The sequence below is a fragment of the Penicillium atrosanguineum genome (genome assembly GCF_028827265.1).
Source record: "Penicillium atrosanguineum strain IBT 20685 chromosome Unknown utg000006l_segment0_segment0, whole genome shotgun sequence".
In the NCBI taxonomy this organism is placed as follows: Eukaryota; Fungi; Ascomycota; class Eurotiomycetes; order Eurotiales; family Aspergillaceae; genus Penicillium; species Penicillium atrosanguineum.
In genome coordinates, this window is record NW_026623138.1 from 1,386,884 (window position 1) to 1,412,763 (window position 25,880).

Genomic DNA, 25,880 nt, shown 5'->3' on the forward strand with positions numbered 1-25,880 from the left:
TCCAATGATCTCTAGTTATAGATCATGGTTATTAACTATAATTCAAAGCCCGAGTCAAATAGATCAAAGTCTTTTGCCAGCCCACTCCCTTCTCTTTCTGCTTCCAAATACCCCGTACCGAGCTTATTTGGCTTTTCTTCTATCGTCTCCCGATCATCCTCCAGAGGGGTGTCGGTCAACTCCCTATAAAAATATAAGACACCCAAAAGTGGCTGTTTCATCCCGATTATATGAGCCAAATCTATTTTAGTTCTTGTTTTGTTTTTTCTTCTTTTCCACTGGTGCCGAGCTGACGCTTCTTTTCTTAACCAGTGTTTCGGATCATCTGGAGCCATATTAGACTGAAAATGTTCCATTTGGTCCTCAACACTTTCTCCTTGGCCTTGAATTCGCACACAAGGATCAAAAAGGTCCAGAAAACGGACGCGAGAGAAATCATCGAGACTCTCACCAAGGCCAAAGATCGCAACAAGTACATATCCTGTATTCAAGGCACGTTTGTCCACGAGCATAGCAGATTCATGATAAGGGTCAAAAGAACTTGGCCATCGCTGTTTAGCTTAACGATGTTAAAATTGGCAGTCTCAAGAACCTGGTACCGCTTGAAATTATCAAGAATAATAGCCTCATTCTTCTAAGGAGATAGAACAAATGCTTCATAAGCAATATGGAGCTCATTTTCAAGTCATAGCGCATTAACAACATTTTCAACCATAGCGCCCAGTTTGTTGATGGTTTCGGGGCCTCTACGATAAGGTAGCAGCTACTCCATGCGCAAACGCCATCTTTACATCCATATGTGGAGAGTTCCTAGAGGGTGTTAGACTCAGCTTAGATATGAAGGAAGAATTGAGAGCGAATCTTTTCCTCATCTCCTTGCCTCACGCGTGAACCGAGGCTCTGACTCCGGGGATTTATCGGTATATATATACTTGGCTTTAGCCTCCCCATTGTTTTGACTTTAATACCCGATGCAACTTACATCCTGAAAGTCCTGCTCTGTGGACGTCCAGGTCATTAGATCAAGGATCGACGCTGGAGAGCCTTAGAATAGTCCCTCTCCTCATTGCTAGAAACCCAATTATCCCGGACAAACCGGTGCCAGCCCTTAACAATAGGCGGGAAACTCCACACCTCAACTAGGCTCGTCTCGGCAGGATAAATGATGGGATGCCACCTGGCCAGAAACTGGCTTCTGTCGTCAACCCCGATTTGTCAAGACGACGGCCCAGTATCCCAGGTATGGTAATAATGGTGGAAGGAGAGAGAAGGAAAGTCGAATAGTGCGAGGCACGGAGTTTGATGTCCTTCACGTGACTGGATGAGGCTAAAAGATGTCCGCCCCGCGTTTCCCGCCTCCTGGAGAGGAAGGAATCACTGCTAGAGGTGTCCAGATCCTTCGCAACCTTGCTCACGTTGACTTTGGTGTGTTCGTATTATGCCTTGATTAGAATGTCTGATCCAAAAAACTACACTATTGGCTGGATTTGCGCGATCACCTCTGAATATGTTGCCGCTCAAGCCTTCCTCGATGAAGTGCACGAGGGCCCAGAATACTTGCCAGCTCACAACAAAAACGACTATACATTGGGCAGGGTCGGAAAGCACAATGTGGTAATTTCTGTTCTACCTTTAGGTTTATACGGCACCTCCTCGGCAACGCGAGTTGCCGAAGATATGTTGCATAACTTCCCAAATGTTCGAATCGGTCTGATGGTCGGTATCGGTGGCGGAGCGCCAAGCCCAAATCACGATATACGCCTTGGTGATGTTGTGGTTAGCATTCCTTTCAATGGCCGAGGTGGAGTGATCCAGTACGATTTCGGTAGAACGATACAAGGCCAAAGCTTTCAGTTGACGGGCTTTCTCGATCAGCCACCTATTATCCTCCTCGCAGCGGTTAACGGACTTAGAGCGCGGTATGAGAGCGAGGGCAATCGACTTGAAGAGAAAGTTAACAAGGTTCTTGAGAAAAAGCTAAGGCTACAGAAAAAATATAAACGGCCAGAGCAAGAAAGTGACCGGCTTTACCAAAACCATATCGTTCATCCAGAAAAAAGTGGATCATCTTGCGCAATATTTTGTGGTAATGATTCAACAAGTTTGATGTCGCGAAATCCTCGAGCTGAGGATGAAGACAGCTCTGCCGTGCACTACGGGTTGATTGCGTCAAGCAATCAGCTAATAAAGGATGCTTCGGTCCGTGATAGACTTGCCGCGGAAAAGGGTGTTTTATGCTTTGAAATGGAAGCGGCCGGGCTGATGAACAACTTTCCGTGCCTTGTGATCCGTGGTATTTGCGACTACTCCGATTCGCACAAGAGTAAAGAATGGCAAGGGTTTGCGGCAATGGTTGCGGCAGCATATGCGAAAGACCTGCTTTGTCGAATTGTCCCCCAAAAGGTGCAAAGCGAACGAAGTATTTCAAAAATCTTGAGGCCACGTCATGGCCATGTGGCCGAAGTCAAAGACCGCAATACATCCAGGTTACCAAAAAGCGATGAAAAATGCGCCACGAAGTTGCAGATCCTTCAAGGCCATTCTGATTTGGTACATTCGATAGTCTTCTCTCCCAACGGCCGACTAGTAGCCTCTGGCTCTGAGGATCGAACTGTACGGCTCTGGGATATCGACACAGGCTCTCTACAGCATACCCTCAAGGGACATTCTAAAGGGGTTTTGTCGGTAGCCTTCTCTCCTAACAGCGGACTAATAGCGTCGGGCTCTCAGGATCGGACTGTACGGCTCTGGGATACTGCCACAGGCGCTTTACAGCAGATCCTCGAAGGCCATTCATTTCGTGTTGATTCAGTGGCCTTCTCTCCTGATGGCCGAGAATTAGCCTCGGGAGCTCCTGCTAGTTCTGTCCGGCTCTGGGGTACCGCCACAGGTGCTCTACATCAGACCCTCAAACTCCATTCTAGTCCGGTAGTCTTCTCTCCCGACGGCCGACTAGTAGCCTCTGGCTATCTTGATTACTCCGTTAAGCCTGTAACTCACAATTTCAGGATCTGGCAGAGATCCTCAGCACATCGATTTAACAGTGGCCATATTGGTGGGGTTCTGTCAGTGGCATTCTCTTCCGACAGCCAATTAGTAGCCTCCGGCTGTGTTGACCACACCGTCCTGCTATGTGATAGTACCCCCACGGGCCCTTCGTCAACCATCTACAGACGGACTCTGAAAGGTCATTCTGATTCAGTTTTGTCGGTGGCCTTCTCTCCCGACAGCCGACTAGTAGCCTCAGCCTCTAGGGATCATACCATCCGGCTCTGGGACACCTCCACGGGCACTCTACAGCACATTCTCAAAGGCCATTCCAGTATAGTTTTGTCGGTAGCCTTTTCTCCTGATGGCCGAGTGGTAGCCTCGGGCTCCTACGGGTCTGTCCGGCTTTGGGATACCGCCACGGGTGCTCTAAACCAGACCCTCAAAGGCCTTTCTAGCCCCCTGGCCTTCTCTCCTGACGGCCGACTAGTAACCTTGAGCTACCTTGATCACACCCTCCGCGTCATACCAGCGCGAGCGATCTATTGGATACAGTGAAATGCACGCATTTTTACGCGACAATCCATGGTGTGGTCCAGGTAGACACCGTGTGGGCTAACCCATACGTACAGAATGCAGTATGATTGGCATGTATCACAATTAGCCTGTGGCAAGCGATTTCTGCTGTAATTGTTCTCCACCAGCTGGAATCGGGCCCACCATAGAGGCTGGCCTGTGACTTCGAGGGTCTCTATGTAGGGCACGTTAGCTCAGAAACACAGAGAATGTATCCGGACCAGGGTGTTCAGGGTGTTCAGGGCGCCCATGGTGTAGAGTGCTGAGGATTAGTCACAAGCTCAGGGGTGACCAGCTCTCAAGTCAACGTCGATGAGCATATGATCAGGTTTACTACAAAGATAGATAAACATCATGTTAAATAGTGAAATGGGGATGGCTCGATGGCCGTCTGACAATGCAGACTGGGGACATACCCTGACCGAATTTGGGTCATGGTTTATTATCCCATGCGGAACTTAGCACGTGGACCTCCACAATGAATTAGCCTGAACCTACCTATCCCTTTTGCGGCGATATATCAGAGTTTTCTGCCGCAGCTGGAGATGAATGTCTACGAGCACATATAGTGAATTATTCTTTCTACGCAGCTTTAAGTTATCTTCCGAAAAGAAGGCAAGAAATGGACATATGGAATAATCTAACATAATTCAAAGGAATTCTTAAATCAAGATTCAAATGGGGAGAAATAGCCTCTTTCTATGTAGAATAGTCTATCCAAATACAGTGGATAGATAAGTGAGAATAGGTACCGTTGAGGCAAGTCTCAATCTCAAATCTACCAGGATCTAGTACAAGGGCAGCTTGTATGCATCGAAATTATAGTCAAAGGTGTCAATCGAGGCCTGATCATACTCGCAGGTCAAGGTCTTACCGTCCCTCCAGTAAGGACGAAGAGGCCAGGCACAAAGCTGCTCGTTGTCTCCTATATGCTCACCCTGGAGAATAGTTGCGTTCAGAGTTTGAGGCACAATGCCATTTTCAACCCAACGAGACATGACCTCGAAGTTGGTCTGAGGGAAGGGTCCGTTGGGCTGAGCGGTATTGGTAGCACAATGGGCAGCTCCAGGGACCAAGAAAAGGCGATACCATTCCTTTAGAGCGCTGGTGCTTGAGTTATAAGTCATTTTTGGATACATAGTTTGGCGAACAGAATCGTAATAGTGCACCGATGACCCAGTGGGAATTGACTCATCCTGCTCACCATGGAAGTGGATGATCTTGCCACCGTTCTCATAGAACTCAGTAAGATCAGGCAGGGTAGTCTGCAGTGAGTCCATATATCTGGTCATTCCCTGCTTCATCCAGCCTACGAGTGTGTCATAGGTGACGCCCTCTAAGGTGGAAAGGTTGTCTTCATCATGCAACTCCAAAAAGCGAGCAACCCATTCACCACCAGCACCAGCGATATTCTGTTTAAATTAGCATAATGCTGCACAAGCCCCCTCAGCTAAGACTAAGTCGAGAACATACCAATTCCCATTCGCCAGTGGTCGAGTTATAAGTGGTCGCAGCATCATCGAAAGAGGCACCCATTTGATAAGATATATATGCACGGCGTCCTTGCGAGTCGTACAGGCCATTCAAAATTGTCTGAGCAACGGAAACAGCCTCGGCCGTCACAGTGCCGTTTTGGGCTGGCTCAGTTGAAGCCTGACGTTTGCCAAAGCCAAGGCCAAGGGTACTGCTGGTAGAGGCAGCACAATAATACGACTTTCCGATGATGGAAGTCATATTGAAATAAAGCTGACAGAGATCAGAGCGAGCAACGACACCATCAGCGCGTCCGTCCAGAGGATCACAGGCGGAAATTGTCTCATTCACAATCTTTTCCAGCTCGCATGGAGGAGGGTAGTAGTCAATGGTCCTCTCCACAACGTTCGAGTAGAGGTGGTTAGCTTGCTGCTGTGCGTAACGAATGGCAGGTGCGCCGATGATTAAGCCATCGTACTCCTCGCCCGCGCGCTGGCCCTGAGACCAACCCTCGCGACCACCTTCTGAGCAGCCCTGGTAGTAGGAGTACAACTTGCTGTTATCGGCAACGTCGTAAAAAGTCTTGGTAAGCTGCTTGCCGATGATGGTCATCTCCTTAATCGCTTCGTAGCCAAACATATACACAGAAGGCCAATTGATAGTTCCGTTGTGGAGCAGGAAAACGTCGTCAAAGTCGGTATCCATGCTGCCAAATCCTCCATCTGTAAAGCCAGAGACAGCGCCATACATTACGCCACCAGGGGCTGACATAGACCCCGACTGAATGGCGTACGCACCGCCTCCAGTAGCGAGGAATCGGTTCTTGAAGTTCTCAGGCGAGGGCATATAGTATCCGACAATCACAGATTGATCAGATCCTGTGTGGGTGTAGGAAAACGTGATATTGCAGTAGTTTATAGTCGCATCCGGGAAGAAAACCTCGCCAGAGTGAGAGGCATTGTAAACGGGACTGGCAGTGACCGAGGAATGATCAAATATAACGCCGAGAATGTATCCGTCTTCGGGCAAGGAATCGCGAATATGGGAGGCAGTGCATGCGCTGCGCAAAGAAGTAGCATAGGCTGCGCATGACCATGCAAGAAGTGACAGAGCTCTATGCATATTGAGTCCGGCCGTGTCGGTACGTCGAGTCTTGTTTGAATGTTCTTGAGCAAAAGTGGCTCATCTTGGAAAGTTTATATGCTCCTCGTAAACAATTACCAAGTCATGTGTTTCATCCCGAGTGCCATGGTACCATCAAGCTATACTGCTGACAACGCCATGTTTTTTTCACTCATGACGCGTCTAATGATAGAATAACGGGGTGGGTAGCCCCTGAAGAGTTCATGCCGATCGTGGTGAATACAGACAAGTACCCACCAATTAGCTAGATCCCCGACGAAAGGATCAGGGCTTAAAAAAATACCCGCTATGGTAACCATCCAAATATGGTAATTTAGCCCTATGATATTCTAGGTCTCGCATCTTGACAAACGCAAAGCTCTAGGAACCGGTTTTTTCATCGGCGCGGGCTGTTTCGCTCGGAGTGGGTACGAAACAGCTTATTGACCTTCGTATGCCGAGTCTATTTTCACGTGTTTTTGGATCAGGACCTTATCCAATCTGGCTTCTTTCCCGGTGTCATACTCTGTAACCTTGCACGCTATCTCCCTTCATCCTAGACTATGCAGCACGTTAGTGAGAGGGCTATCATGGAGAACCCCAACATTGAAAGGGCCACGTCAGCGGTATCTCATCAATCACGGCGGTTTAAAATTAAGGAGCGTGTTGCGACGTATGCTCTCGGGCCGAACTGATTCTTCACTAGGATTGGGGCTCCCGACCGTTATATCCGAGCAACGCTAGTCCCGCAGCAGCAGCTAACTCCGACGTATGCGTATCACGGAGATCGGGATCTGCATATCTAGATGGATATTAGAGGATTTTGCCCAGCTTCAATTAAATTGGAGAGGAGAAAGAGCCTTCGGAGGACGCGTTGCACAGGTTAATCTTCTTCGGGTATTCCCGACACGCCTCGATCGAGAGAATGACCGAAACATCGAAGACAAGAAGTTATTATAAGACTCCATGTTGATCTTCCTGAATTCGAATTGAAGAACCAATCCACTTTCTCTTTGTCGAATCAGCTACTATGCGTGGTATTGCACTCCCCGTTGCGTTGGGCCTGGTGCCTTTGGCCTCTGCCGCTCTTTATGATACCATCATCGAAACCAAATATGGCTATGTTAAGGGATACCCTGCCTTCAACAGCACCAACACCGGTAATATGACGAACTGGAAGGACATCACTGTCTGGAAAGGTATCCCATTCGCTGCTACCACCGGTGGTGAGAACCGCTGGAAGTCTCCTCAGCCCGCTAGTGCCTGGAATTCGACTTTGGATGCGCGCGACTGGGGTCCTGTGTGCCCTTCCGCCACTACAGGTAACAACGACTTCACTATTGACGAGGACTGTTTGAATCTCAACATCTGGTCTCCCGCCAATTCCGTCGATGCTAAGCTCCCAGTGGTTATGTGGAGTTACCCGGCAGAATCGACTGCTGCCGATCCTCTGTTTGACGGCGGTGGCATGGCCGACAAGGGTATTGTCTTCGTCAACTACAACTACCGTACTGGTCCCTTCGGCTGGCTCGCTCACCCTGAGCTCTCTGAGGAGTTCAAGAAGGTTACTGGCTCCAACAGCTCGGGAAATTGGGGTATGCTCGACCAATTCGCCGCTCTAAAGTGGATCAAGGCAAACATTGCCGACTTCGGTGGTGACCCCAATCATATCACCGTTCAGGGCCAGTCTGCTGGATCTGCCGCTACCCAGCACATTCTGTACAGTCCCCTCACTAAGGGATTGATTGTTGGAGCCATCATTGAAAGTGGTGTGCGTGACCCTCACGATCCTCTCTGTACCAGCCTGGCGGAGGCCTACGGCACTCTCGATACCGCTCTCGAAGATGGCGTGACTTATCTGTCAAATATCAACGTCTCTAGTATTGCTGAGGCCCGTATTTTGACTACGGAGGAGCTTCTGAATGGTGCCACCGGTACCACCAAAGAGGACACTATTATGTTCGAGGCTACCCTTGATTACTATGCAATGCCCGATACCTACCTCAATATATTAAAGAAAGGTCTCGCCCACGATGTCCCTGTCATTACCGGAAACAATAAAGATGAGAACGGCGCCACCTACGGTCTCGAGCTCACCCTCGAGGAATACTACGAGGACCTCAATGAGACCTACAGCGGTGCTTGGGCCGACCGCTTCCTTGAGCTCTACCCCGCCAACGAATCCACTGCTGCAGGTGCTTACAACTCTATGTTCACTGACCGCTCCAAGGTCGGTACCTGGTTGTGGACCCAGATGTGGCAGAGCTCCAAGACTTCCAAGGTTTGGAACTACTTCTGGGACCACGCCCCCCTGGTCAGACCTCCGGTGCTTACCACGAGTCTGAGATCAATTACGTCTTGAACAATCTATACGCCACTACTGACCTGCCGTGGAAGGCTGAGGACTACGAGATTGCCAAAAAAATGAACGACTACTGGGCCAACTTCATCAAGACTGGTAATCCCAATGGCGCTGATACCACTGTTGCTTGGCCCGCAGTCAGCTCCAAGAAGCAGGTCCAGCACGTCGGTGATGGTTGGGGCCAGATTCCTATTGCTTGGAGCAAGAAGGTTACTCTTTTCAAAGAGTGGTTCGCTACTCTTGTAGCTTACTAGACAATAATGTCTTGTATTAGCTCACGATTACCATGTTGCTTGACAGCTGCGTATATCTACACGTCTGTGGTATGCTACTAGGATAAATATGCTTCCAAATATATTAAATGTTCACTATTGGTCTAGCCTAGGCCGGAAAATGTAATTATGGAAATTCTGGTGACCTACAGGAAATAAACCAAGAAACAGCAGTGGGACTTTCCCTAGCCAAATTCAGTTCAGCTTGATCCGAATGCTATGAAAGAAATCGTGAGTATTAACAGCATATGTCCTTAACGATCAGTATGATAAGATCCTGACTAGGTACACCCTTTAAACCTAGATGCGGATATCGTAGAATAATTTCGAAGAACTGCGTGCTTTTTGTGAAGATAGCTGGAACTCTTACAGCCTCGCTCTAGACTTCGACATTTTAGTAGGGCGTAAAATTCAATCCATAGCATTCATGCGGGCACAACGAGATCGGGCACAACCATATATTATAGCATGAAAGGGCAATTTTCCAGGAGACTAATAGCCACCCCTTTTTAGCTAATTAAGCATCGGCTCTAGATTTCTCTGGTTCAGCGACATATCTTCCCAGTAAGGTGTCCTATTCTCTTAAGGCAAGGTTAAATGAATTCACACACATACATAATGTATCTAATAGGGCTAATTCGATCCCTTTAATCCTGGAAATGCAATATCTATTCGTGCTAGTTAACCACCATGCCCCGTACAAAACTTTTTGCATATTGTAGTAGTGAAAGCGATGACATGGTATATAGTGTGCCTGGGGTGTCTTACATGCCTTGGGCTACCTGCATTCTTCTCTCCTACATGGACACACACGGAGGCAGAACAACTATTCGGAATATGACTGCATTATTCGGTTTCTTTACTTCTAATACAGTTTCAAGGATAGAGCGATATCCACCTACAGAGCATATCCACTACGCCTTCCTGGGTCCTTGGGAGTGTGGGTTTAGATGTTGTAGACGGTGTAGAAGTGGGTCTTTTGAGGTTAATGATACTTTTGCGCTGTCAGCGTTGCCTTAAAAAGGCAAAATCTATATGAAGCTGCTTTGTAACATGTAGAACAACCTTGAATGTGGGAACCCGCATCTATTGGCTACAATAAGACTACAATGCCAATGATTTCATACAGCCACCATCGCTCCCATGTTTTCTTACTCGCTCCGCTCAATGACCAATGTCGAAAACAAACAGCTTACACTCCAGTCTTCACAGTAGAATCCGATCTAAAATCAATCGTCTCTTGTCACCTGATGCCTTCTAAACCATTCCTGCAAGCCTGGCGCCCCATCGTTGCATCTCAGCTTGCGTGAAAGGATACAATGTTTCGTAATCAGGTAACCAGCCAAAAGTACTCTTTATGAGAAGGCCATAACCAAATGCTACCGCCCCAAGGGTTGCAAAGATCCAATCTCGGGTTGTCAGCATGCCAATTTCTTGCATATGTCGGATATACTTGAGTCCAATTGGAACAAACCCTAGAACCACAGCTGTAAGTCCAGGGTTGTAGATACTGCCAAGTTTTATGTTGATCATTATGCCGTGGATCCACACTTGTGCAAATCCAAATAGGACAGATGTAAGGCCGAGCCAGACGACGTCCGGGAAGAAGATCACAGGGAGATATAGACCATAGGTCGCGATGACATTAGTGATCATCCCAGAATAGGCATTAAGAGGGTATCGATCAGGAGCATCGCTTGACTGCACAGCGATGTTCATAATAGCGGGAAATCCTCCTGGGAATCGGTACTCTTCGAATTGATGGAAAATTAGGGCGAGGAAATTGGCTATCAGAAGTTTTTGAGATGTCTGAAGAGTTCGATAATTGGCACGATAGTATCTGATCATGATGATACCAGATATGATACCAAGGTCGTACCAATGGTAGATGATCAGATCCATCATGGTGGCAGATTGTCTGTATGTCTTTAGAAAAGGCCCTTCTTAGCCGATCAGAAGTACACTTACAGCTGAATTAACTGTTATTGAATATATTCCGAACTTAAGATTTTCTTCGAAGTTGTATGCGGAAAGAAAAACAATAAGAGAAGTCTGTGATGGAGAAATGGTGAGTGCTTGCAGGTTTCCGTGCTGTATGTTAAGCTTACCAAAACGTCATTCCAATTGCACCCGGAGATAAGCAACACGGAATGAAGATGTTTAAAGTCCGGCTATTAGTGGATAATTTATATCAAGTAAGGATCACAAGATACTACCTAGCCCCGGTCTTCTATCGGCGGACGGACCTCTTTTCCCCGCGAGGCTGAAATTTAGTTGACCAAAAATCTATCACGGTAGCTAGCATAAAGAGTCTGAAGAATTCTGTCAAGAAACTAATCCAACCTCCAGCATCAAATTTCTTGATAAACGTGCTAAAATTGACGATGTCAATGAACACCTCTTTGCATGCGAGGGCTAATTTTGCGTTTCGTAAGATCTTTATTTCACCGCGATCGGAAAGTCGGCGTTCAAAGGCCCGATGAGCCGACATCTGAAGGTCTTGGCGTCAAGCTAGTGACATCAACGACGAATAACAACTGGATAATGAAATGGCCTGGTATGTTACATAACTTAACTCCGGTTACAGATAAAACGAGAATACTTAATATATATGACGAGGTCGTTGAATTTTCCCTTAAGTCTTTTTCCCGCTAGTCACTCGCGTCATCAAAATGTCAGTTGATTTCGAGACCGACATTCTTCTTCTCACTTGTGCGAGTGGCAAGCAATGCTCTCAGTTGATCCCTCTCCTCTATAATCAATGGAAGCACTTACGGCTCGTCGTGAACACTGTGTCTTCCGAAGAGTCTCTGAAGACAAAGTGGCCCAATGCGACAGTTGTGCGAGCTGATATGTCCCGCAGCGAAGATGCGCGGCGCTTATTGTCTGGAGTCACAACCGTGCTTTATATTGGACCATCTGTCCACTGCCATGAAACTGAAATCGGCTATACCATGATAGATGCCGCGCGACACGAGTTCCAACATGGTACTCTAAAGCACTTCATTTACTCCTCCGTTCTCCACCCACAAATTCGCAAGTTGATGAATCATGATTGCAAGCGTTATGTGGAAGAATACCTGATTGAATCTGGGCTTGACTATACCATTCTTCAGCCGAGTCATATTCTAGATCAATTTCCTGTGGAGAAGTTGCTTCAATCAGAAGACCCTGTCTTTCCTGCCAGCTTTGATCCGCAGGTAAAATTCTCCTTTACCATACTACAGGATCTGGCGGAAGCATTTGCGCACATAATCAACGAGAGAGAGAAGCATTATCTGGCTGAGTACACGGCTTGTTCCACTGCACCAACCTCCTATGCCGACCTGATTGCAATGCTGAGCGAGGAAATCGACAAGCCCATTCAGATCATAAAAAGGAATTCTTCGAATCCGCAGACCAGTTTCAAAACATGCTGGCTGGAAAGTACGGCGGCGTTCCACCAGGTACGCGCGATACAATCCATCGACTGCTACTTTACTACAATATTTATGGCATCAAAGGCAACCCGAACGTGCTGGGGTGGCTGATTGGGCGGACACCAACAACTGTAAAAGAATTTCTACGTCAGAAAATTCTTGATGTCAACAAATCTCAAACCTAGTTTAGCAATGGAATTATCAGAATGCTAGGCGTTACATCATGGTGCCCCGGTAATTTCTATTGAGAAAATAATTAGAAGAAACCGAGATACCACAAGTTATTCGACGTGTGTCGATCATTGGCATAACCTTTCCTTTCTGTGGTTTCTCTATAAAGTATAAGATACAAAATACAGTTCCAAGGGTGTAATTATCCATCCCATTTGTTAACTCCGATATACGTGACTCTAGCAGTTCCAAGGCCCCACCAACAAGAATTTAAATGTTAGCTCAGGTGTGCTCCGATATTCAGGATTTGCGAATCACCTTGCGTATCTCTTACCCACTAGTCTTAGTTGTAAACTAATTTCGGAAAGTGGCAATTGCCGTTTCAAATTCTAGATGATCTGTAATTATTTGTATTTAAAGCTCCCACTCCCAATTGAATTGTCAGCTTCAAAACTACCCGTGATTACAGTGAAGACCACATCTCCACGCCGCGATGACTTTTCCCTACAAGCATGTTCTCCTTATCGGAGCCACCTCTGGCATTGGATATGCCATGGCGAATAAAATGCTTGAACAAAACATTCAAGTGACTGCTGTGGGCCGCCGCAAGGAACGCTTGGACGCGTGGGTGCAGGAAAGTGGCAGCGAAAAAGCCCATGGCAAGGTCTTTGACATCAGCAATCTTGATGCCATTCCTCAATTTGTGGCGGAGTAAGTGACTTGCCTTTCACTCTTGATTTGCCTTTCCTCTTTCTAACCCAGCGGTATTATGAAACAGGGTAGCCAGCCAGTTCCCCGATATCGACTGCGTCTTCATAAATGCTGGCTTCCAGCTTCAGAGCGATTTTTCGTCCCCGCAGACCATTGACCTGGCTGCTTATCATCAGATAATGCATGTCAACTACACCGCTGCTGTGACTCTGGCCACAGCCTTTCTCCCATTTCTATCAGGGAAGGCAACACCGACAAGTCTGGTCTTGTGAGGCGCTCCCTAATATGTTTATTTTGGACACAAAGCTAATAGGGCACAAAAGTACGGAATCTAATCTCGCGATTGTACCCGCGTTTATCATGCCCGGTTATTGCGCATCCAAGGCGGCTTTGAACACATTCGCCATGTGTCTCCGAGTTCAATTGCGAGAGGCCAAGTCCAATGTCAATGTGATTGAAGTCTTTCCTCCGGCTGTTCAAAGTAAGTCATTTTTATTGCCCATTTCCTTTACCAAATATACAGCGACGAATTATAAGATGCTAATAAGCATTTATAGCGGAGCTCCATGACTACATGGGAGCCGAAAAGGGCCGCCAAATGGGAATGCCCCTGGGAGAATTCACGGAAAAAGCCTGGCAGGGACTAGCCAGTGGTGATGATGAGGTCTATGTCGGGTGCGTTGGGCCGGAGGACCGCTTCTTCAGCATCGCTCGGCAACGCCGTTCTGCTTGCGAGGACTTTGCTCAGATGATGCGAAACAGACACTAGACCTCACATCTTAGGAGATTCAGGCAGCTTCCAAATTGCATATACAAGTTGACGACGAAAATAGAGTAGGATTACATTCTGTAGAAGATTTCTTTCGAAAGACAGTCAAATATCTAAATTGCAGCCACCTTGCAGCGTCCGTTCCTAACTAATAGCTATTTGTCAAGGCACATGGTGGGCTTTTCGACCAGATAATCGCGCAAGGTATCGAGCATGATAGGAGTAATGCTAGAGAGTCATGTGCAATTGAAATCATTAAAAGCGACACTGACCGATGGGGGTAAACGTAAAGTTCCCAGTCCTGCTAGTACCATGGGATCTATCAATCAGTATCATATACCTAGGTTGCCCGATCGAACGCCAAGATTTACAATGGAAATGATTTCTTTCTGTATTAAGCAAAGAAGTGACTACTTCATGGGTGTATTCGCAGACCTCCGAGCTGCCATGTGGAAGCTAGGAGATTGTCCTCCGGTCCACTGGGGCACTGATTATAAGGATTCTACTGGAGTCTTTTTACTAGTCGGTACGTATCGCGTGTTTAAGCCTGACAAATTTATTGACGATAAAGACAGAATTCGACGACATAAAGTCTGCACCAGTCTAGACTCAAGAGCAATTCCACCAGCTTGTTCAAAAATTTGAAACTGCATGCAAAGGCGTCATTCAAGACCTATCCCACGCTCAGATTCCTGGACCCCAGAAGCTGGGATTTCCCTCGGATTTAAAGATTATGACTTTCCATGTCCCAGATCGCGAGAGTGACAGACGCTCATTTGAATGGACTTATCATAATCTTATGCAGTATGGCCGTCTTTCATTTTTTCTCCTGCTTCCCTTTTTAATGTTCCACCGCTGACGACCGTTTCTACCAGAACAACATATGTCTACGATAATCCCGGACTGCCAATCAGCCACGCTAAAGCCTCTCCGGCATACAGCCATGGTATTGCCTATGGCCCTGGAGATAGAAAGTACGAGAAAGATCCAAATCAGGCTAGTTCACATCAGTCTGGTTCTGGAGCGCGTATCAAGCCGAATCAGCGAAAACAACGTGGTACGCTGAAGTTGCCGAGCGTGCTCAAAATGAGGATGAACATCTTGGGCATATCGATGACTGACTTTGGATCCTCTCAAAAAGGGTTGATAGCCTGTTTATCGTTTTTGAGGGAGATTATGAGGTGATTGAGCTACTCGAGAGTAAATATCGTCGTACAAATTATCTACCACAGCCCGGGCCAGGTTACGGTGGCACATTGTATATATAGAGAACAGTTTCATCCATTGTATTATACATCTTTATTAAAGGTTCTACGAATCTTGGCTTGATATAGGACTCTACTTCAATCCCTTATAATAGAATGAAGACTTAGCTCCGCCTTGAAGCAGAGATATCTATACCCGAGGCAGTAAGAAATAACAATGTGTATTTTTAACGGTCGCAACTTCTTGTTTTGCTTATATCGGAACATAAATATCTAAATCAATCCGTTGAATAGTGCCCGAAGACTTCGATCCTCAAATCAAAATAAGCTCATGCTACGTGTGAGTAGCTAGGCAAGAAAATGTTAGAGACATTCACGGGCTTTGCATCTACTAAGGTGTCCATATACTATCATTATACTCACACATTCGATGTACATTGAAAACCACTGGATATTTGTAGATATAGTCGACAAAATCTAAGTTGGTGAATGGCAGGCATTGAGCGCAGAAATACCCTTCACAGAATCCTCTTAAAGGCTGGAAGTGGCCCCGTTCTTCCACCTCATAGCCTGTTCAATCGCCTTCGCGACGGCAACACATTTCTCCTCTCCAAATCGCCCACCGACAACCTGCACGCCAACCGGCATGCCATCTACCAGTTCAACATCGTCTGTAGCATGATCAGCACTCCGATTATGACCAAAAATAATGAAAGACTTACACTGCTCTTTATTGAACTTGTCGCCTGCATTCCGCGGCATATATTCCTGCCACTTTTTGCTCGGCAAATCCTTCTCTTTCGAGACAGAGGTAGCAGGCACAGTCAGGGCAGCATAGCCAAGCAAGTTCCAGATACTGGTATACCCGACATATGCATTTGACTTAACCCAAGTCCAGGGCTTGTATCCAACCCAGGGGGAATTCGGCATGATGATGGCGTCGATACCGGAAGAAGCCCAGCGGTGAAGGTACTCTGTCTCATACAAGTACTTATCGGCGTTGAGCTATGAAGTGTTAGATTGTTTCAAATGATCGAGGAGCGACAGGTCTTCTTACTTGATGAGTCTCAGAAGTTGTCAAAATATCCTTCTCCGTCCCGACCAACATGCCCTCAATTAACGGCTCACCCGTCATCTCAATCTTTTTCTTAGCCCCCTCGCCCCCATCAGACAAAATAGCCTTTTCCCAAAGCTCATACGCATACTCATGAGAAGAAGCGTCCCACTCGAAAACTATTGGCAAGTTAACATAGTCAGACCACGAACCCGGAATCGCACAACATACCTTCATGCCCAACCGCTCTCAACGCATCAACAACCTCCTGAACCGCCCGTTCAACAGGAGGCTGAACCTTAACCACCCCATCATCAACCAAAAACGCAATCTTCAACCTCTTCGGCCTTAGAGATGCCAAGCTCTTCCGCCACGGCACGGGCGCGATATGCTGATCGAACTCCCAAGATGCTGCAGAGGGCAAAGCCTCCATATACCGCTCAATAGTCGCCAGACTACAGCTCATCGGTCCAGCGACAGACCTCACGATATCCTGGCCGGGACTGTGCTATAATCAGCGCGTCTACTCCCAACAAATGCAGACATGGAAGACAGGCAAAGGAAGGACGAATAAGGGAGACACTCACTTTCCCCGCTCATAAGGGTGTCTTCCAGGACTAGGCGACAATCCATAAAGTCCACATAGACTAGCAGGAATGCGAATCGAGCCACCCAGATCAGTCCCGATGCCCAGCGCACTACCTCGCGCCGCGACGAGCGATCCCTCGCCGCCGGAACTGCCGCCAGAGATTAAATTGCGATTGAATGGATTGACACATTGGCCGAAGACATGGTTATAGGAGTCGGACATCATCATTGATTGAGGGAGGTTGGTTTTGGCGTATAGAACGGCGCCGAGGCGGCGGAGGGTTCGGGCGACGGATTTATCGGCTGCGGCAGGGTTATTGGTTAGACCAACCCATCCTAGTTTATTTATTAGTTATGACTTTGCGTTCTGGATGGATGTATTGGTACCGATTGAAGTATCGACGCCTTTGACGGAGAATAGATCTTTGACTGAGACCGGGAGGCCGTGGAGTGGACCGAGGGTTTTGCCTGTTTTATTGAGATGCTCATCCATCTTTGCGGCTGTTGCGAAGGCTTCTTCGAAGAGGATCTCTGTGCAACATGTTGTAAGTTGGTGGGCTAGGGATGTGCGTTTTGCGAAGGCGCGTGTCAATTCTAGGGAGGATAATTCGCCGGATGATAATTTTCGGAGGAGAACGGTGATGTCGGTTTCTTCTGTCAGGGCTAGCTCTGCGGAGGTCAGGCATTTGCGGATATATGGGAGTGCATCTGGTGTAGATTCAACGGAGGGTATCTCGGCAAAGCGCCATTCCGGAGGGATAAGAGCTAGCTGTTCGGCGCGCTTCTTGGCTGCGAGATCTTGGTATGTTGGGGCCGCAGTCATGATAAGATTGAATCTTTAGATGAGGTGGGAGTGTCTCAAGGAGGATGAATTATTTGGGTATAAATATAGAAAGATAGAAAGGTACCAAAATCAAGATTGCAGGGGTGTAGATAAGAAGAGCTCCAAGTGCGGGGTAAGATAGCCTTCCCCATTGGGAAGGCTATCTGAAGGCTATCTAACCTTGCAAATGGAGCTCTTTCCACCTCCGCTCGCACTGCTCCTCTCCATCCGGGTATCTCGGAAACTCACAGGACTGGCAGTTTCGCCAGTATCCTCGTATAATCTCGCACTGTGCTGGTGTGCATGCGTTCATTCCTGTTAGAAATGCCGGCGTTGCTAGATGGACGTAGTACCTCGATGTGGTCGGCAAACGTGAAATAGTACCACAGACCCGATCTACCATGGATGAGATTGTGTTAGAATATATTGTCGACCTGTTATCATGCTTCTCCCCCGCCTGGCTATATGCGACTATCGACCCCGCGCCACGGTAGACAGTCACAGCCAGACCGCGATCACTCGAGTCCGAGTCAAGGGCCAGGATTTGATCCATAGCCAGGGAGCACAGATCTAGGCCATTACCGAATTCCCCTTTTGCAAGCCTCACAAACAGCCTGAAGGTATCATCTGGACACCCGACCGACTCAAAGAACACCGGAGTAAGAATCTCACGATGCCAATCGTCAAACATCAAGCCACTATCTCTCACAAGAGCACCAGTGACATCGAACCATACCAGATAAGCCAAAACATCGCCAAGACCAGGTATGCGCTGTGTGAGATTGTCGAGCTCGGATTTATTCCGACAGTGCATATCGAGAAGTGACCGTGCGCCTTGCAGATGGCGGGTCCATTTCCCAAAGGAGCCACAGCAGACTTCGAAGATAGCGAATGTTGCAATTCCGAATAGGGCGATGGGGTGACCAGTGGCTATTATTTTGCTGAGGTTTGAGAGGGCCACGAGGTGGGATTGGATGGATTGTTTGTTGTCGTTCCCTTCCAGTCGAGAGCGCGCGAAGTTGATTGTGCGGGAGATGAGTTGGATTGCTTCGTTTGGGAGGTCTGAGCTGCTTGACTTGATTTCTTGGTAATAGTGGGAGAGCATTTCGATGAAGCCGTAGAGGTTTATAGGGATGGCGCTTGGCTGGGGATGCGGAACATCTTTTGTTGTCGCGCTTGGAGGCAAGACACATGTTGATTCGGCAGTTGTCTTTGAAATTGGACTGGAAGGGATATCTGATGAGGTCTTTGCTGCGGTACTCTCCTTCTCGCCCACCCATACTACTCTCTGCGGGTAGTGACACGCCACTCCACTTTGTAGACATGCTCGACACCGCGGACGATTGAGATCGCACTTAATACTTTTGGATCGACAACTCTGACAGTCTCGATCATGCCGAATACCGCGCGGTTTCTTGATACCAGTCATGACATCTCGATGCTGATGGTCGCGGAACGGTCGAGAGCGATGAGAGATAAGGGTGCGAGGAGTACATGAGTCGCCCGATCGGCGCTAGTGGGGAGATATACCTCGGGAACATCTCCGACTGCGTGCATGCACGGTGAACCCCGGAAGATTTGAAAGAATGTTGATCAACTGATAGTGAAAGATCTAGCTATTGAAGGAGTGGCAACTAATTTAAGAACGGCAAAAGGCATTGGGCATAACAGCCGCAGGACCCGAAATCGAGCTCGAGACATCAAAAGACAAGCATTGAATCACAGACAAACATTCAACGAACGCCATGGGAAAAAAAGACAAAACATGGGAAGGCTCCATGAAGCAGACGTATATACTTTAGAAGCAGTAATCTCATATCAACGATGGGCAACGCCGGACCGCCCATGAGGAATCCAGGTCATATTGTGGTAATGACCGTGAGAATTTGACTCGCACTGTCGCCGTTGCAATTTTTCCCGCCTGTCACGTCGCTTCGTATCCGAGTTGACTTGTTCCTGTTTACCCCGTGCGGGGGTAATGTTTCCAGAAGATTTGGGCTTGCGCCTCTTCGCCCTTGCAGTACGGCGACGGCGACCTTTGACGCGTCGTTTGCCAGCAGCAATTTGAGCCTTGTGAACTTTCCCAATGGATAGATGAGTCTTGAAGTCTTTTTCAGTTTTCAAGCTCTTCTTCCGATGCAGGCTTGTACCCCGGAAAGGGGATGTGATTCCCTTCCTTTTCTTAAGGAACTCAACAGCAGCAGTAAGAGAAACCTCCGAGGCAAGACTCTCAGCTGGAGACTGCCCGCAGATGGATGCAGCGATAGCATCCGCAATTGCTTCAAGCTCCGCTGGCGACTTTACAAATGGGTCTATCGGCGCCGGTGGTCCATTGTGATGTTCTTTCTCCAGTTTTCCGATCGAAGCACGGCGGGCGATATTCGCGAGCGAGGCAGTGACACTTGCTTTTACATCTGGCTGGGAACTCTTGGAAGAGTCTGGGGATATTCCTGGTAATGGCTCCGACGCAGATGACGATTGGGTGGGCAGGACGAGTGACTTTGTGAATGCGGCTGATGCCCCCAGAATATTTGCGTTGAGAGTAGCTAGATTGTATGTGTAGAACCCACCAAATGGGCTCTGCATAGACGGATCGCGAAGCGGCTGTCTCATCAACGGGAAAGGATCCGCAAGTGGAACTTTGATCCCAACGCCCGGTAGAAGTGCATCTGCAATCGGTGGGATAAAACCACCCGTGCAGGGCTTGGATTGCGCGGCGATCGATTTCGGGGAATCGTCATCTCGCTCGGATCTGCTTGTATGGTTCAAGTTGACACCGGGAGTACAATTGTGGCAGATAACATCGTATTCACCGTCGCGGGGAATGTAAGTAAGCGTAGCAGGCTGCAGCCCCATGATCATGTCGACGCCAAGGTTGCAGTACACTTGGAACCACGAAGGCAGTTCATCGAGGGCAATCAAGGGTGCGATTTGGCCTCCTGGGCGAAAGATGCAAAATCGAGGACGCGGGCGAGGGAGGTCATAATAGGGGGGATATTCCGGCATGATGCGAAAAAGAGAGACAGTAATGGGTATGGTCGTAAGAAAGTGAAAGTGAACGTATAAGTGACAGTAAGTGTAAGAAAGTCTGTAAGCTTCCAAAATGAGAGGATGTCACGGAGGACAAGTTGAAGGCAGATAGATGGGAAGAGGAAGAAGAGGAAAGGGTATACACGAAAGGGAAGGACAAACAACAAGGTGATGAAAGATGGTGAGAGGGAAAGTGCAATCCCATTGTCTATTCAGAGAGCGGAGAGAAGGTGCCATTGCGACAGTCGAAACCCAGTTGTGGATTCAGTTGGGCAGTTGCGTTCATACAAATCACGGTGGGCGATTGCATGTTCTGGGGAATGACCTCAATATTGCGCAGTTGGAAGTTCTTGCAAGAGGACTCCGTGTTGCATTCGATGATGACGACCTCCGTATGTTTGAGATTGGGCAAGCCATCATCGTACCAGCATGGGTCGGAGACACACGAACCATCACCAGGCCTCCAGGTGTTGACAGTGCCCGTAAAGTCAGACCAGACAAAGTCCTCCATCACGACAGAGGCATTGTTTGTCCGTCCAGTGGTTACTCCGCTACCAAGCTGAGTTTGAGAGGAACCCTGATTGGAATAGCTCTGAGTGACAAAGATGGGGAAAGTGACATTGTAAACACGAATGCTCTTCCAGGTAATATTTTTGGCGATACCCTGGCCACCCATCCACGACTTGAAACGTGAGGCATAGACCGCGTCAATGACTGTGACATCTTCGAAGTGAATGTTCGAGACATTGGCGTACTCCGACTGGTCTTCACCAAGAGAGCCGATACTCATGCCGTGGCTTTGGTAGCCGATTGTGTTCCTCTTAAAGACTATATTGTGTGATCCTGACTGCACAGCAATCGCATCGTCACCATTGTAAATCATACTATCGGTAATTCGGACATTGGTTCCAGTCACATCGAAGCCATCTGTGTTGAACGGGAAAGAGCCTGTTGACTCGGCATCGATGAACGCGTGGCTGACCTCAATGTCATTTCCCTTCAGTTGCACATTCCATGCAATGGGCTTCCGAGATTTGAAATATTTCAATGATCCGTGCGTAGTGTCGAAGCTCATCAGATGGGGTCGGTCGTCGATTCCAGTGCCATTCACTGGGTTTGCATCCCACCACGCCTGTCCGTAAGAGTTGATCCAGCCATTGTTGACGTCTGATGAGCCAATGTAGTCAATGCCAGGGCCGGAGAGGGTAAACCAGTACTGTCCATTCGAGTATAGGGCCCCGCCAGTGCCGTTGACAATTTTCTGGACTGTTGCGATGCTTTGAGGCAGATGAAGGTTTCCTTTCATCTGAATTTCAACGTTGCTCAGGTTTTTTGCGCTGATGGGCTGGAAGACATTGTAATCAACGCCTTCCTGGAAAATAACAACCGCATCGGAGGAGCATCGTGCGAAGGCTTCGGCAATGGATTTAGAATCATCGGCTGTGCTATTGGAAGATGGAATCACACAGCGGTGGATACGACTGTCCGAGCGTCTAGTGCTGGGAGCACCGAGCACAAAAGACAATAGTGTAATGAAAGCTGTTGTGTGAATTAGCATCGTGAAAGCTCTGAGCCTGGAGATCTACTACATGATTGCTGGAAAACATTATCCTTTTATATCGTGTATGCACAGACTATGTGTTTCCAAGGTTCTCGGCAATGTATGTGAGATCGGCGTAACCCCGGATGAATCGAGCGTTTCCTTCCCCACAATGCGGAGAATCGTGGGGGCCCATAGCTTCGAGTGGATGGATTTATATTTCAGCGTCTAGGGATGAGACCATTATTGGTGGAAAACCAATTGCCATGCATGATCGAAAAGAGCTTGTCACGTGGCTGTAGCCGCAACATTGAATGTTTTCACGATAACTCCATAGCCGAGATATCCAGTCTCTCTCAGATGAAGATGACGCTGAGACTGAACGGAGGACTAACTGAACTGCTAGATATCTTCAAATCCGCACGAGAAGGTTGATTATAAACCTACCTTTACCTAGTAAAATAAGCACTGAAGGCTGTATGTGCTATGCCTCGTCTAGAATCGTTTCATTGCAAACAATACACATGGCGTAGGCGGCAGGGGCCTAGGCTATCTGGCCACCTTTCATCTCACATTCCTGGTTTCGCTCAACCATTCTTTAATGTAGACTAGCGTGTATAACAGAAGAGTTTGGGGGAAATGGAAAAGAATAAGGTGGTGAAACTGAGTTCGAGCGGCTCTGTACACATCGATGGGTGTCAATCGTTTCATTGTATGTGTCAAGATATGCGGCTGTGACGCGTTTCGGGCCATTGGTGGTCTTTGATGGGGTCCTACCATGACTGGTGATACCCCGGTACCAGCCGAGGCCTGATAACATGCTTATCGGACGGAGCGCAACAAGCCTCCGTCATCACCCCAGCTTCCAAGGTTCCCTCAAACAACACATCTACATCTACATCTACACATCCACTATGGCCTCCCTCACAGACCCAACCAACTCAACTCGCTCAACTCCAACCATCCCAGCCACCTCCGCCACCCTCCAACTCGGCAGCTCAACCACCATCTCCGCACCTTCTTCCAAGGTCTGGTCCGCCCTTACAAACACCTCAACATGGCCCGACTGGAACTCCTTCGTGCCGCGTGTAACCATCCTCTCGCACCCCGGCTCTGAATCCTCTGATTCACCGCTCTCTCCAACTCTGCAGAAGGGGACGCGAATGATCTTCCACGTCCGTATGGATCCTACCTCGAGCAAGCCCCAAGCTGCAACAGATGTCAATCTTGTTGTTACGGAGTTTGTGGAGCCGAATGTCGAAGAGAATGGTCCTGGAAGAATTGTTTGGGCTTCTGATTTCGATGCGCCGGGGACTATGGCGCGTTCGCTTTTGAATGCGGAGAGGGTTCATGAGATTAAGGAAGTGGAGGGTAGGACGGAGGTAAGGAATTGGGAGTGTCAGGTTGGGTGGGTGGTTTATGCAGTGAAGTGGATGTATGGGGGGAAGCTGAGACATAACTTTGATTTGTGGGCGAATGATTTGAAGAAATTTGTTGAGGCTAGTTCTTAAGATCTTGACCTTGAGGACTTGAAAGGTTTGAAAAGTGAGGACGGGTATTCCCTACATGCCCTAGTTGGCACGCTTGGACATACAATTTGAAAATGGGATTTTGGACAATGCAATGATGTAGCGTCAATATCACAATTGAGTTAGTACACCTTTCATTTCTCTCGTACAGATCTTTCTAATTAACTGGGTATAGTTTGACATGAATTAAGCGTATGAACCCGAATGCTCCCCATGATGCACCCTGTATCCCGACAAATGCGATGCGAATGCGACAAAGAAATATTAAGAAATAGAAATAGAAATGGCGGAGATCAAGAGCTCAAGATCAAGAGCTCAAGATCAAGAGCTCAAGATCAAGCTCAAGCAGCAGCAAAAGCAACCCAATCCTGCGCGGATATCCGCTGTGACGGATCCTTGACAACAGCGGGCTTAACCAGCTTCTCAACAAGTCCGTTACGCGAAACGCGAGCTCCATTCGCGCCGTTCCTCGTGAATTCGAGAATCTGGTGTCCATCGCACGCCATCAGCTGGCGCCGTCTCCGGTCACCTGGATACAGGAGCATATCCCCCGTCGCGCAGGCAATCAACGTCGCAGCGAGAGAAAAGACATCCGATGCGGGCGATAATGCGACATTGCCGGAGATCAAAGACTTGAGAATCTCTGGCGCTGTGAATGGAACCGTGACAGCGTACATGTCAGTAATCTTGCTGTTGATATCTTCCTGGTCGGAAGGAATATCCAACGCCGACGAAAAGTCCGCATAAAGCGGGTAATACGGGAAAGCACCCGTGTCCGCATCGGCATGGGCACAATCATCTGACGCGATGGGCCGGAGTAGGATATTCAACGGTTTGACATCTCCGTGAACTAGCCCAGCCTCATTATGAAGCCAAGCCAAGCCCCCAATCAACTTCCGCGCCAGATCGGAAAACGAGTCCATTCCCATAACAGGCTCGAACATGGTCGCTGTTGAGAAGTTATTTTTGCGCAGATCAGCCTGGTCTTCGACATATGTCGACAAATCGAGCGGAACTGCCGCCATAACTAGGGCTTCAGTTGCGGCCTCTACACCGAAGAATTTAATGACGTGGTCATCATGGCCTGGGGTTCGGTTCAGGCGGGTTAAGGTTAGGGCTTCGGCTTGGAGAGCTGCGCGCGCATCGCGGCGGAGGGGTATCTTGGCGGCGAGGACACGGCTGCTGAATGCTGGTGAGGTGGGAGGAGTGTCGGCGCCAATAGGCGGTGCAGGTGGCGCTGAGGTTGCTTTGTAGACGATGCTGAGGACGCCACGGCCGAACTCGATGGGTATGTCATCTGCGTCGCGGCAGATCTTTAGATCGTCGATGAAGCGCAGCGGCTTGGTTATAGTCTGTTTGACTATTGATGCGTCTGCGCCACCTTCCAATTGATCTAAGGAATCGTGACCGCTAGGCTTGCCTATTGGGGTCACTGGCGGGGTGAGGTGTGCCCGTAGTGATAGCTCATCGCCACCGGTGTTAAGTGACAATTGCATTGGAGGTGTCGATGTCGGTGTCTTTGGGGGAGTCATGTCGTATTTGCAGGAATTGTCCTGAAGAGCAATAATAATAAAAAAAGCAAAGGCAAAAGGCGATAGGCAAAAGGCAGCCTGACCAGGGCCCAGAGGCCGAAAGGCGCAGGTAATCAAAGATATGGACGCCACCGGCAAATAGTCCTCTGTAGCTAGCCTCAATTCACTGGGTCACTGGGAAGTATGACGCAGTGGCAAAAAGGGCAACGACACGAGTGACGAGTTCACGACTTGATTAGTCGGATTCGAAGTACAGCTTATACTTCATGTTGAGTGCGATCGAAGAGCCGAAGGTAACAAACAAGAAAAAAGAATAGGAAACAAAGATCCGGGCGCATCGTAGCCACGACGGACTAACAAAGGGCAAAAAAAAAGAAAAGAAAAGAAAAACCCACGGGGGCCGATGGCCGGTCTCGGCCAGAGCGGGAAATGACACTGACAGTAGACTGATCGACTGTAGATACGACGGTAACCGTGGATTGGAACATGAAAAGGCTGTGGGAAATTACCGGATGGAGCCCGTATGGAGCCCTGGTTCGCGCTCGGGTCCACCAGTTCATTTCCTCTAACTGAACACCATAATGCTAACATCATGATTTGATGATTTTTTTTTAGCCGTTTCTCCCCGATCTTTTGCTCCATTTGCTGGGGCTCAGCCTCGCAGTCAGAAGTATACTCAATTGTTTCGCGACGGATGCGTTTGCACGGCTCCGCAT

At 48.2% G+C, this 25,880-nt stretch overlaps 12 protein-coding genes across 12 annotated transcripts; 5 read left to right on the top strand and 7 right to left on the bottom strand.

Moving 5' to 3' along the window:
• Positions 1–1,452: 1,452 nt before the first annotated feature.
• On the top strand, positions 1,453–3,546 carry N7443_007649 (uncharacterized protein; the record flags this gene model as incomplete). The annotated part of the gene is made up of 1 exon (XM_056887705.1): positions 1,453–3,546. One exon carries the CDS (start codon positions 1,453–1,455, stop codon positions 3,544–3,546), a length of 2,094 nt encoding a protein of 697 aa, XP_056739396.1.
• Positions 3,547–4,352: 806 nt separating this feature from the next.
• N7443_007650 (uncharacterized protein) lies at positions 4,353–6,159 on the bottom strand (the record flags this gene model as incomplete). Its single annotated transcript, XM_056887706.1, has 2 exons — positions 4,353–4,976; positions 5,038–6,159. 2 exons carry the CDS (start codon positions 6,157–6,159, stop codon positions 4,353–4,355), a joined length of 1,746 nt encoding a protein of 581 aa, XP_056739397.1.
• Positions 6,160–7,189: 1,030 nt separating this feature from the next.
• On the top strand, positions 7,190–8,775 carry N7443_007651 (carboxylesterase/lipase family protein; the record flags this gene model as incomplete). Its single annotated transcript, XM_056887707.1, has 2 exons — positions 7,190–8,393; positions 8,441–8,775. 2 exons carry the CDS (start codon positions 7,190–7,192, stop codon positions 8,773–8,775), a joined length of 1,539 nt encoding a protein of 512 aa, XP_056739398.1.
• A 1,275-nt stretch (positions 8,776–10,050) lies between these two features.
• On the bottom strand, positions 10,051–10,698 carry N7443_007652 (HXXEE domain-containing protein; the record flags this gene model as incomplete). Its single annotated transcript, XM_056887708.1, has 1 exon — positions 10,051–10,698. One exon carries the CDS (start codon positions 10,696–10,698, stop codon positions 10,051–10,053), a length of 648 nt encoding a protein of 215 aa, XP_056739399.1.
• Positions 10,699–11,465: 767 nt separating this feature from the next.
• Positions 11,466–12,397, top strand: N7443_007653 (uncharacterized protein; the record flags this gene model as incomplete). The annotated part of the gene is made up of 2 exons (XM_056887709.1): positions 11,466–12,219; positions 12,240–12,397. 2 exons carry the CDS (start codon positions 11,466–11,468, stop codon positions 12,395–12,397), a joined length of 912 nt encoding a protein of 303 aa, XP_056739400.1.
• A 479-nt stretch (positions 12,398–12,876) lies between these two features.
• Positions 12,877–13,863, top strand: N7443_007654 (oxidoreductase, short-chain dehydrogenase/reductase family; the record flags this gene model as incomplete). The annotated part of the gene is made up of 4 exons (XM_056887710.1): positions 12,877–13,094; positions 13,162–13,362; positions 13,418–13,575; positions 13,652–13,863. The coding sequence occupies 4 exons, from the start codon at positions 12,877–12,879 to the stop codon at positions 13,861–13,863; spliced, it is 789 nt and encodes a 262-aa protein (XP_056739401.1).
• A 1,736-nt stretch (positions 13,864–15,599) lies between these two features.
• N7443_007655 (uncharacterized protein) lies at positions 15,600–17,533 on the bottom strand (the record flags this gene model as incomplete). Its single annotated transcript, XM_056887711.1, has 5 exons — positions 15,600–16,073; positions 16,126–16,301; positions 16,354–16,625; positions 16,710–17,046; positions 17,098–17,533. 5 exons carry the CDS (start codon positions 17,531–17,533, stop codon positions 15,600–15,602), a joined length of 1,695 nt encoding a protein of 564 aa, XP_056739402.1.
• Positions 17,534–17,708: 175 nt separating this feature from the next.
• Positions 17,709–18,638, bottom strand: N7443_007656 (Nucleotide-binding alpha-beta plait; the record flags this gene model as incomplete). Its single annotated transcript, XM_056887712.1, has 1 exon — positions 17,709–18,638. The coding sequence occupies one exon, from the start codon at positions 18,636–18,638 to the stop codon at positions 17,709–17,711; it is 930 nt and encodes a 309-aa protein (XP_056739403.1).
• A 713-nt stretch (positions 18,639–19,351) lies between these two features.
• Positions 19,352–20,539, bottom strand: N7443_007657 (uncharacterized protein; the record flags this gene model as incomplete). Its single annotated transcript, XM_056887713.1, has 1 exon — positions 19,352–20,539. The coding sequence occupies one exon, from the start codon at positions 20,537–20,539 to the stop codon at positions 19,352–19,354; it is 1,188 nt and encodes a 395-aa protein (XP_056739404.1).
• Positions 20,540–20,771: 232 nt separating this feature from the next.
• Positions 20,772–22,121, bottom strand: pgxC (putative extracellular exo-polygalacturonase; the record flags this gene model as incomplete). Its single annotated transcript, XM_056887714.1, has 1 exon — positions 20,772–22,121. One exon carries the CDS (start codon positions 22,119–22,121, stop codon positions 20,772–20,774), a length of 1,350 nt encoding a protein of 449 aa, XP_056739405.1.
• An 896-nt stretch (positions 22,122–23,017) lies between these two features.
• Positions 23,018–23,614, top strand: N7443_007659 (SRPBCC domain-containing protein; the record flags this gene model as incomplete). The annotated part of the gene is made up of 1 exon (XM_056887715.1): positions 23,018–23,614. The coding sequence occupies one exon, from the start codon at positions 23,018–23,020 to the stop codon at positions 23,612–23,614; it is 597 nt and encodes a 198-aa protein (XP_056739406.1).
• A 359-nt stretch (positions 23,615–23,973) lies between these two features.
• Positions 23,974–25,164, bottom strand: N7443_007660 (protein kinase domain-containing protein; the record flags this gene model as incomplete). The annotated part of the gene is made up of 1 exon (XM_056887716.1): positions 23,974–25,164. One exon carries the CDS (start codon positions 25,162–25,164, stop codon positions 23,974–23,976), a length of 1,191 nt encoding a protein of 396 aa, XP_056739407.1.
• Positions 25,165–25,880: the final 716 nt, after the last annotated feature.